This window comes from Triticum aestivum, chromosome 1A, assembly GCF_018294505.1.
Source record: "Triticum aestivum cultivar Chinese Spring chromosome 1A, IWGSC CS RefSeq v2.1, whole genome shotgun sequence".
Classification (NCBI taxonomy): domain Eukaryota; kingdom Viridiplantae; phylum Streptophyta; class Magnoliopsida; order Poales; family Poaceae; genus Triticum; species Triticum aestivum.
In genome coordinates this window covers 101,850,427-101,862,445 of record NC_057794.1, presented here as the reverse complement: position 1 = coordinate 101,862,445, position 12,019 = coordinate 101,850,427, and the positions used below count along the sequence as shown (strand labels likewise).

Genomic DNA, 12,019 nt, shown 5'->3' with positions numbered 1-12,019 from the left:
GCAACTGAAACAGGACTGCAGTAGGCGACAAAATTCCTCACAATTAATGTGAGGAACTCGTCGGTGAAACACTTTAGACACGGGCAGCAGCTCCCACGAATAGCAACGAAACATAGGAAATCTAAAGCGACTATGGCGTATTCCAGAGCTTGAAGTAGTTTCCACAACGTGATTGCCAGAGTTTTAGATTGGCGCCGTCAAAATGAGGCAACTCAATCTAGGGCCCCAAACCAAAAACATCTGTAGAATTCCAATGCATGTTTTCAATTAAACTGAGTGGAGATTGCGAATTGAACTGGTCGGGCTGCATACCTCTGGTAGGGGTGGGACATAGTGTTTATGCCTAGACCCCCGAATCTCGTTGTTACCACGGTGCCCATCGGGACCAGTCGTTCCGCTCCCTTGGACGAATCAACGGTTTGTCCGGAATGATCCAGACCATTCTGAAGCTCGTCGAGGTCGGTGTTGATGGGCAACTTGACATCGTTAATGCGCCCATAGAGCTAATCAAGATTGGCGTCGAGCTTCGAGATTGCCTGTAAGGCTCAGAGCTGTAAGACAGGTTGGCAACATGCCTTAATGTGGTTCTATTGGCTATGATTAGCAAAGATGTCCCATAGAGCAGTCATGAAATAACATACCTATATGAGCCCTAATTGTGCATCGTAGTCTATGAGACTTGAGTGATCTCTAGTAAGCTCGCGAAGAGACCAAGGAGTATGTCGTACATGCTCCAAACCGTGGGGTAGCCTACTGGCAGCCAGGTACTAGTTAAGACTTTGAGTAGAAATCAATTCACACTAAACTTGCAATTCAAGACATAGTTCATTGTGAAGTTGTAGATAGATGTAGCTTAAAGCTCTACGCAGAAGTTCAACTTAACAATTTCTGCTGTAACACTGGTATATTAAACAAGTAGTGAGAAAAGGCAAATCTCTAAATGGTAGTGGGGGTTGTTAGAAATATTGACCTCTTTATATAGTGGATTTTCTCCACCACACTAAGTGATGTGTTGAGGAGAAAAAGAGAAGACTACACGTGTGTGCTCGCCTCGCCTTGCCGAGCTCAGGATAGGGCGGATGTGCGACATGCGCGTGATGCTCTGCCAAAATCTGGTCAGTGGCCTTGCAAGAGCACGACTTTCTTTTGTCGTTTTTATATTTTAATGTCTTGGAAGACAAGTTGATCATTTACTTGTCTGGTAAGTTCACGACTTGGAAACCAAATCAGTTTGAGATCGTGATCGCGACACGGTACTGTCTATGGTCCTCGTACATATACTGCTTACCGGCCACGGCCAAAGACACATCGAAATACCTAGGGTTTTGCCTCATCATGCAACTTGCGCTGCTGTCGTAGTCACTCCATCCTAAATGCTGACGTGCATAGGCGCACGGGAGAGAAGGTATCCGGAACCGTTCGTCTTTACGATCCTGTATCAGGAGAGGACGAATTAGGTTTTTGGAAAGTGCTCTGCACAACTGCTTAAGTTCGTCACCATGGGTCGTATTCGGCCAAGTCAGACGGGCCTACTCATCGTCTTCAACGCCGTCCGCACCAGTTCGACACCAACACCGTCATCAACAATGTGCTCCAGCAGCAGCTACGCCTACTACGAACGAACAATACCTCCGTCGTGATATGTTCTTGTCTCATATTACAGTTGTTGTTACATGTGCAATGTTGTTGTGTTTTCCTATTTTTCTAGTATGCTATTCCCTCCATTCCATAATGTAAGACGTTTTTGACACCAGACAGAGAGAGTACTTTTTGAGACCTTTTACGGTGCATCTAGTCTATTTGGGCCGTCCATTTATGTGGTTGAAGGATCCAGATGAGCCAATACTACAACAGATTTTTGGTAGTATATTCATTAATTAAGGGCATTATAGGCAGTTCACTGTTTATCTATCTGTTTATATCAATCTTCAGGAGGAACTAAACACCGCTGCTTGCCGCGTTCTTGTGTGATGTGGCCTGAGGTGAGCCGTAGTCGAAATCGATTTCAAGCATATCGTCGTGACACCGCGGGCTCCTGGTTCAAGGCCACACACTAGCTTGGCGTCAATCTCCAGCTTGACCACTGAGCTTGACTCGCCCTGTCGTCTACTCGTTCATCAGCTCGATGAGGCCCAACGCCTTCATACAAAACAGTTCCTCCTCGTTACCGTCATTCATGTCCGGCCTGCCAAGAAGCGTCTCTATGTCAACAGAGAATACCATGAGCCGTGCAGGCTGAAGCTTAGTACGTTGCCGGGGAAGAATGAAATGTTAGCGCAGGCCCCGGCTCACATCAAAGGTCTCATCAAGGAACGCGCGAACGAAGAGCGACACAAATACACAAAGGTCGAGCTGGTTGATTGAGATCCTCGAGAAACCTGGCTGCTGGATGGATTCTTCCGAAGGACAAGCACGTACGCACTACACTACACATCTGAATCGATTCCGCCGGCAGGAGATGCAAGAGATGTTAGAATATATTGTATGTATATACGGTTGGGTATATAAAACCGTATATTCTCTTGGTGTTGCGTGTGTATCAATATGTAAACCAGTAGTTAGGTTTAAAGCTTCGATCCTTATCTGCAGAATAGCTAACTTGGGGATCAAGCCTAACCAACTACTGGATCTGTAAACCCTAGCCCTATGGCTATATATAACACGGAACGCGTCCCTGCTAAGCATAGACTTCAAGCCATCTTTCATGGTATTCGGAGCCTATCTCCTCTAAAAGCACATCTCTAGTAGCCATGGCCTCCTCAAGCTCCGCTGTCGCCGCGCCTGCCCTCATCCCCATAGCCGACCGACTCCATCGCTCCAACTTCCTGGTATGGCGCGCGCAAGCCATGGCAGCCATCCGTGGGGCACAACTCGTCTCCTATCTCGACCCAGATCGGGAGCAGCCGGAGCAGAAGCTCCACGACAAGGACGGCAAGCCTACGGACGAGCCCAACCCTGCATACGACACCGACAAGGCTCGAGATTCTCAGGTGCTGAGCTTCATCTTCAACTCTATCTCAGCTCCTGTTATGGTTCAGGTCGCACACTGTGACACGGCGGCCGAAGCATGAGCCGCCATCAGGGAGATCTTCATCTCCCAAACCCAGGCGCACGTCGTCAACACCAGAATCGCCCTCTCCACCACCAAGAAGGGCAACTCGACGATGTCCGAATACATCGGGTGCATGAAAGCGCTCGGTGATGAGATGGCATCGGTGGGCAAGCCGCTCACCGACGACGACATGGTGTCCTACATCTTGGCGGGACTCGACTACGACTACGTGTCTTTCGTCTCCACGATCTGCGCCCGCACCCAGCAAATCAAGGTGAGCGAGCTTTACTCGCAGCTGATCAGCTTTGAAAGCAGGCTGGCTATGTTTGAAGGCGTAGGGCCACTCCTCTGCCAATGCCGTGTCTCGTGGCGGACGCGGTGGATCCAACCGCGATGGTGGCCGCAGTGGCAATGGTGGCCACAATGGAGGCGGCCGTGGCAATGGAGGCGGCGGGCGTGGTCGCGACGGGGGCCGCGGCAATGGAGGAGGCCGCAACAATCTGCCAGAAGTCTTCTGCCAAATCTGCTCCAAGCCAAATCACACGGCCATGGAGTGCTATCGTCGTTTTGATGTCTCCTTCAACAAGGAGAAAACCACGGCAGCCGTCAACACCAACTCCTCCTACGGCACCGGCTCCTCCTACGGCGTGGACACAAACTGGTATGTGGACTCAGGTGCAACAGACCACATTACCAGTGAGCTCGACAAGCTCACCTTTCGTGACAAGTACAATGGACACGATCAAGTAAACATGCCAAACGGCGTAGGTATGAAGATTTCCCATATAGGTCATGCATATGTTCGTACCCCTACTCGTAATCTTCATCTCAAAAATATTCTGCATGTGCCCAAAGCCACTAAAAACTTGATCTCTGCTCATCGTCTAGCCAATGACAATCATGTGTTTCTTGAAACTCATCCTCATTTTTTCTTTGTCAAGGACAAGGCAACGAGGAAAACCCTCCTCTGCGGCAGATGTAGAAACGGGCTCTATCCCCTATCATCAGCTCCAATAAGCTCGGGCAGACATGCACTTGGCGCCACCAAGATATCTTCATCAAGGTGGCACGATCGTTTAGGGCATCCATCTTCGGCAATAGTTTAACATGTTCTTAGACACAATCAAATTTCCTTTTCTAGCAAAGAGTTGAATAAAGAGGGAGTGTGTGATGCTTGCCAACAAGGCAAGAGCCATCAACTTCCCTACCCAAATTCTAGTAGTATTTCAAAATCTCCTTTAGAGCTAGTTTTCTCTGATGTATGGGGGCCTGCCTGAGATTCAATTAATAAGAAGAATTATTATGTGAGTTTCATCGATGACTTCAGCAAATTCACGTGGATATATATCCTCAAACATAGATCAGAAGTTTTCAAAGTGTTTCATGAGTTTCAAGCACTAGTTGAATGACTTTTTGATCGCAAGATTATCACCGTGCAAACAGATTGGGGCGGTGAGTATGAGCGCATCAACTCCTTCTTTCGTCAAGTAGGGATCACACATCACGTTTCATGCCCACATGCCCATCAACAAAATGGGTCTGCCGAGAGAAAACATAGGCATATTGTGGACGTGGGTCTCTCACTTTTTGCTCATGCTTATATGCCCTTAAAATTTTGGGACGAGGCTTTTCTAGCTGCCACCTATCTTATCAATCGTACTCCTAGCAAGGTGATTAATCTTGACACTCCTTTGGAAAAATTGTTCCATGAAAAACCAAACTACCATGCCCTACGCACCTTTGGCTGTGCGTGCTGGCCAAATCTCCGGCCCTTTCATGCTAAGAAGCTAGAGTTCCTTTCAAAACAATGTGTCTTCCTTGGCTATAGCAATCTCCACAAAGGGTTCAAGTGCCTTGATGTCAAAGAAGGACGCGTCTATATTTCTCGCGATGTCATCTTTGACGAAACTATTTTTCCGTTTGCCTCGCTAAATCCAAATGCCGGCGTTCCTCTTCGTTCCGAAGTCCTTCTTCTTGCAGAAACTGCTCCATCCAAACCTCTTGATCATGGGGGCGAACAGACAGTTGATCCTTCGGTTAATCTTCATAAAAATCCTGCTGTAAATTTTGGTGGCAATTCTTTTTTGGCTATGATTTTATGCAGCAGACAGGTGTGGAGCACGATGCAGATTCAGGTGTTGCGCCGGATCCAGCCAGCGGCGATCCCGGGGAAGATCCTCCCTCGCCTGCCGCTCCAGACCGCGGGATTCGCACCGCATCAGCCTCGGGAGCGGGTGATCCAGCGTCACCGCGACGTGTGTCCTCTCGCGGGCCCGTAGGCACAGGCGCCGTCACACACTCAGGGTCAGGTGGACCCACGAGCAGTGAGGCGCTGCTCTCCACACGCCAAGTGGGGTGGTCTCCTCCGCATGATGACGCAGGCCAACCAGGCGCGTCGCAGGTGGGCGACAGCATCCGCCTTGGATCTGTCACTGCTGGCCCAGGTGCGGACGCTGGCGATGGCAACAGTATCCGCATTGGATCTGGTGCGGCTGGGTCAGGGTCTGGATCCACTGTGCAGGGCTCCGGATCCTCTGTGCAGCCGGCTTCTGTGATAATTTCTGCCTCGCCACCGAGAACAAGATCTCAGCATGGTATTTTGAAACCAAAAGTACGTACGGACGGTACGGTCAGGTATGACAAAGGGCGTCGTTTTGCTGGTCTTGCTGTCATAGGAGAACCAAATACTTTGGTAGAAGCATTGGAAAATAGAAATTGGAAAAATGCAATGAATGAGGAATATAATGCCCTCATGAAAAATAGAACATGGCATCTAGTTCCTCCAGCAATGGGGAGAAACTTAATTGACTGCAAATGGGTTTTTAGAATAAAAAAAAAGGAAAATGGAGAAATAGACAGATACAAGGCTAGATTAGTTGCAAAGGGGTTTAAACAAAGATATGGTATAGATTATGAAGATACCTTTATCCCTGTTGTGAAAGCAGCTACTGTTAGACTTGTTATGTCCATTGCAGTATCAAACAATTGGAGTCTTCATCAATTGGATGTGCAGAATGCGTTTCTTCATGGCGTTCTAGAGGAAGAAGTGTATATGAGACAACCACCTAGGTATGAGGTAAAGGACAAGTATCATTATGTATGCAAGCTTGATAAGGCATTATATGGTTTGAAACAAGCACCTAGAGCATGGTACTCTAGGCTGAGTGTGAAACTCCAAAGACTTGGTTTTCAGCCATCCAAAGCTGACACGTCACTGTTCTTCTACAGAAAAGGCAAAATCACCATTTTCATGCTAGTATATGTTGATGATATTATTGTTGCAAGCTCATCGCAGGATGCAACCAAAGCATTGCTTGAAGATCTAAGGAGAGACTTTGCTCTTAAAGATCTTGGTGATTTGCACTACTTCTTGGGAATAGAAGTAAAAAAGGTTAAAGATGGCATAGTCTTGAGTCAAGAGAAGTATGTGTCAGATGTGCTGAAACAAGCAGGTATGATGAATTGCAAAGTGTCAAATATGCCTCTCTCAACTTCTGAAAAAATATCTAAGGAAGAAGGAGAGCCTTTAAGTGCTGAAGATTCTACAAACTATAGAAGTATTGTAGGTGCTTTGCAATATCTAACGCTTACAAGACCTGATATATCTTTTCCTATCAATAAAGTATGTCAGTTCTTGCATGCTCCTACCTTTGCACATTGGACAGCAGTGAAAAGAATCTTGAGATATTTAAGAGGTACTATGAGTACATGACTGAAAGTTACAAGGTCAATGTCAACTTTGGTGAGTGCATTCTCTGATGCTGATTGGGCAGGTTGTCCTGATGATAGAAGATCAACAGGGGGCTTTGCTGTTTTCTTTGGACCAAATCTTATATCGTGGAGTGCACGAAAACAAGCTACTGTATCAAGATCAAGTACAGAAGCTGAGTATAAAGTTTTGGCTAATGCCACGGCAGAGTTGATATGGGTTCAAACCTTGTTGAATGAGCTACGTGTTAATCACTCTCCTGTTGCACGATTGTGGTGTGATAACATTGGTGCTACATATCTATCAGCAAACCCAGTGTTTCATGTTAGAACAAAACACATTGAGGTAGATTATCACTTTGTGCGAGAAAGGGTAGCTAAGAAGCTTCTTGATATTCGTTTCATCTCCAGTAATGACCAAGTTGCAGATGGATTCACTAAAGCCTTATCATAGCGCAACTTAGAAGAATTCAAGAACAATCTCAACTTGGTGAAGTTATGATTGAGGGGGTGTGTTAGAATATATTGTATGTATATACAGTCGGGTATATAAAACCGTATATTCTCTTGGTGTTGCGTGTGTATCAATATGTAAACCGGTAGTTAGGTTTAAAGCTTCGATCCTTATCTGTAGAATAGCTAACTTGGGGATCAAGCCTAACCAACTACCGGATTTGTAAACCCTAGCCCTATGGCTATATATAATACGCAACGCGTCCCTGCTAGGCATACGCTTCAAGCCATCTTTCAAGAGAGACGTACGCGAACCCGCTCATCTGATGTGAACACACGCACACGGCGTCGGGTGGGATGGGATTAATCTAATTAATTAGATTATCATCATTAAAGAACAAATCTACCTCTAATAGGGAATTACCAATATATCCTAAAGAAAAAAATAACCGATCCATACTGACCGTTGGATCAACTAAATACTACTCACTATTTCAGGTAGTATGATGTACCATAAAAACTCTCTACTTTTTGTTCTAGTCATGAATTATTTACTGAAATTAATCATGAATTTGTCTAATATTCCAACAAAGGGACTTGCAAAACAACCACCATGGCCTCAAATTAAAAATCAGGAATGCAGATGCCCAAATGTTTGTCGCCCAGCTAGCTAGAAAGCATGAAGTTAATTCAGTATTTTTCTATGATTTCGTTGTGAGTGATGAAGGTAAGTTGATGTATGTGTTGTGGCTTGTGGGTAGATGCCACAAGTAGGAAGAAGAACAAACATTTCCGTAGTGTGGCATCCTTTGATTCTAGATATACTACTAATCAGTATGACAATGATCTTTGCACCATTTAGTAGCGACAAGCGCCTGGGATTGAATCCTCAGTCCTGCTTTATTAGCCAGTCGGCTAGTTCTTCCTAGCTACCGGTTCATCTTTTTCATCTAACCGCCGGTGAACTCTGCTCACCGTTGCTCATTTGGGATTGGGAACCCTGCAGTTGCAGCGGATCTCGCCGGCGGATCCCCCCGGCAACGGTATGCTCCCCATCTTCACCATGGACGCGCCAAAGTCCGAGAAGAACTGCTCGCCGTCGTTGCTGTACGTCTGCACCAGCGCCTTGGTGGTGCTGGCGACCACGTCCTCGTCCGCGGAGAAGAGGCCCTGGTCGGAGGTCAGGAGGCCCTTCTTGCTCAGAAGGTTGTGGTAGTACTGCTTGTCGAACACGTCCGCGGAGCTCACGTCCAGTGCGGTGGTCTGGTTGCCGTCGCCGCCGGTGCAGAGCTTCTGCAGGTTAGCGGCCATGGTGGCGTCCAGCGTCGGGTTGGCCGAGCTCTTGGTGGACGCCAGCCGGTCGCTGAACAGCACGCACCGGGCTCGCCCGATCGTGTGGGCACCTGTCGGTTTTGACGTTTAGAATTTAGGACAAAATAGAGTTTTTCGTTGTGCACTCCATTCCATAAGATCAGGTCAACTGTCTGATAATTGACCTATGAAAAATTTGTGACAGTTTGCTTGTGAGGGATGAAGTTTCAGAACTAGTTGCTTCTGCTCTTAGTTAAGCATGGCCACACTGTCTTTTTTTTAGGGAACATGGCCACACTGTCACTCTTTCGTTTTCAGGGATGTAGCACAGGTTTTTTTTCAGGGATGTAGCACAGGGTTTATAATTCTAGTTGTGCACTTCCGTGGAGATAGTTAGTTTTGTTATTACTGTGGAAACTGTTACCTGACAGAACCACCACGTCTTTCGTGTCGAGGCCGACATCGGCAAACTTCTTTACGATGGAGCTGATCGGTTCGAACGGCGAGGGCAGGCCGTTGTCAGCTCCTGACGGATTCGCCTTCAGACCGTCCCTTCTCCCCAGAAGAACATTATAGTAAGGCCCTCCACTCTGAAAAAAATTAGTGCAGTACCTAATACTTTGTATGACAAGCTGAATGTATCTGACAAAATGGAGCATGAGATGTAAGATGCTCACAAAGAGTACTCCATAGCCAGCTGCAAGGGCTACAACGTCAGCACTGGACACCACCCCAGGGCACATGTTCTCGAGGTCGGCCTTGATTGCGTCGATGACCTCGTACCCTCTGACGGAGTTCTGGTTGGGTAGTGCAAATTTCTCGCCATCAGCACCATCCAGCAAGATTGAATCATCACAGCCCTGGATACATCACAACATTCTTTTTCAGTAACTGCAACACAATAGTAGACGGACAGCAACATAACATTCATAGTAAGTGCAGAAGAAACTTGAGGTACATTGACAAAGCAGTCATGGAAATGAAGCCTGAGAAGGGAGGCCCCCATCCTCAGCTCTTCCCTCATGGCAGAAAACACGTGCTGCTGGACGATGTTGTACACTCCGGGGCACGTCCAGTCATAGAAATTGCTGCTTAACTTGTCGCACCTCGCGCCTCCGGTTACGATGCAGAGCACAAGAACTGAGCACACCAGGAGCAACCTGCTGCAGTGAGAGTTCTTCATGTCTTGACACTTACAGTCTCACTTACTAGCTACACTGTCTTTGAGACTTGGGACTGCCTGCATAGTTCACGGTTTTTGGCTTGCTCTTATAGACGCTTAAAGTGGTGAATATCGGTTCTGGTACGACAAGTCATCGCGATAGTGGTGCGGCTGCGCATGCGCCGATCTTCTCCTGTTACCAAACATTTTTGTGCCAAAACAGCACATTCTGAAAATAGCAATTGGCTGCAACTGTGAAGCCACTAGTGTGACGGTGCTGCACTTAGCATGCTTCCGTTGCCTTTTTGTCTCAAGTCCAAGGTGTAGTGGTCTAGTGGAGATCCAACCATAGGAAATTATAATGTATTGCATGCAGTTTCGTGTGCGGATTGGGCCGCCTTCATTATCCTGCTCGATGATGCACAACAGCAAAATCATTCTCTCTCCGGGGGGGGGGGGGGGGGGGGGGGTATCTCTGTGCATTGTGGGGAAATTAATTAATCTTGTGATCATTCAGACAAGGTTTTCAATGATAGCTGAGTTGCAAATGGTGCCGTGAAGTGCATCTCCATTTACAGTGGATTACACAGTTCAATGAATGTGATGGTTCTTCAAGTGAAACTTAATATAGATCAGTTTATTTAGTCAGAGTGCTATCGATATAGATTGGCATTACAGAAGAAAACTCTAACACGGATTTAAGTACGCATAACCAGTTAGTTTTCGAGAAGAGTTAAATGCACCAGAGGTCCTAAAAGTTTCATCGGGGTGTCATTTTAGTCCTAATTCTTCCAAAATGAACCTTTAGGTCTTAATTCTTTAGTAAGTGGTTCACCCGAGGTCCTTTTTTCATGGACGCTCGCTGACCTGCCCGCATGGCGCATTGACCCACGCCACGTCAATAGAGGCCCAATCGCCAGGCGAGAAAAAACACCGAAAGTTTAGGTCCTAGTTCTGGGCAGTGTCACTTTAGTCCTACTTCTGTCAAAATGCACAGTTAGGTCCTAGTTCTATAGTAAGTGGTTCACGCGATGTCCTTTTTTGCACGATAGCTCACTGACCTGCTCGGTTACGTGTTGACCCATGCCACGTCGACTTAGGATCACTAGCAGATGAGGAACACTTCAGCAAAACCTAATTTTTTCACCACTATCATCCCGTAGCTATGTGATTTCCTCTACTCTGCCACAATCACTAGCTGTAGACATTGATTTAGTTCAATTTGCACTGTTCATTAAGTTTCTCAAACCGCTTGCTCTGATTTGAGGTTAGGTGGTAGGAGCTTGTGGAGGAGGTGGTGCCGACGATGATGCTGCAATGCTCCTCTTCAACACCCGCTTCCCTACCGAGGAGCTTGTTGTCCTAGCAATCGCGACGATGTGGGCATGAGAGGGGGGAGAGAGAGAGAGAGAGGATGTCGGTAGGGGCTGGGAAATGTCAACAGGGGGGTTTACAAGGGGCTTTCTGTAAGAGAAGAGCAACTGCAGCAGCCTCTGAGTTGACATGATGTGTCTCAACGCATCACGCAAGCATGTCAACAACCGCTTGTGTAAAAAAGGACCTCAGGTGAACCACTTACTATAGAATTAGGACTTAAATGTGCATTTCGAAAGAAGTAGGACTAAAATGACACTGCCCAAAAACTTTTAGGACGTTTCTTGCCTCGCGGTTGGACCCTGTGTCGATGTGCCGTGGGTTAGCGCGCCACGCATGCAGGTCAATGAGTGCTCGTGAAAAAAGGACCTCGGGTGAACCACTTTCTAAAGAATTAGGACCTAAAGATGCATTTTGAAAGAATTGGGACTAAAGTGACAACCCGACAAAACTTTTAGGACCTTCAGTGCATTTAACTCTTTCCAGAACATGCAGTACATGTTTTTTGACGATTGATTAATTTCTAATCCTTTTATGTCTCAGTTTGTTGATTAGTTATGATCCTGTGAGAATTCAATCCACTTCGATTTTGTGCAAGAGAATTTAAACTTCATGTGTTGAGACCTTTTGGAGCTGGATATATAGCCTGCAAGTATCTGTATTTTGCTTGCGTTTAACACTTGGAAACCAACTTATTAATTATTTGTAGGGACAGTGCTACAAATACTGATTAATTGCTTGTATGACTATCAATACAGAGGCAAAATACTTGATTGCGTAAATAATTCGAAGTCCACGTAACTTCTTTAAAATTAACGTTTAAAGGAATCCATGCTCAGATCAACAGTTCATCAAATAATTCAACGACAAATTCAAAACGTCCATTGGAATATCTTGTGTGTAGAACATTTTTCTTTTTAAAAAACTGACTGCTATTGCCTGTTCACAATTTGAGTCAT

The 12,019-nt window shown here is 46.3% G+C and overlaps 1 protein-coding gene and 1 pseudogene across 1 annotated transcript; one reads left to right on the top strand and one right to left on the bottom strand.

Moving 5' to 3' along the window:
- Nucleotides 1–3,224: 3,224 nt before the first annotated feature.
- On the top strand, nt 3,225–3,363 carry LOC123072728 (uncharacterized; annotated as a pseudogene).
- A 4,509-nt stretch (nt 3,364–7,872) lies between these two features.
- Nucleotides 7,873–9,754, bottom strand: LOC123103407 (peroxidase N). Its single transcript, XM_044525010.1, has 4 exons — nt 9,483–9,754; nt 9,202–9,384; nt 8,949–9,114; nt 7,873–8,616 (listed from the first exon to the last, which is right to left on the bottom strand). Exons 1-4 carry the CDS (start codon nt 9,705–9,707, stop codon nt 8,195–8,197), a joined length of 996 nt encoding a protein of 331 aa, XP_044380945.1. The 5' UTR covers nt 9,708–9,754; the 3' UTR covers nt 7,873–8,194.
- Between the last annotated feature and the right edge of the window lie 2,265 nt (nt 9,755–12,019).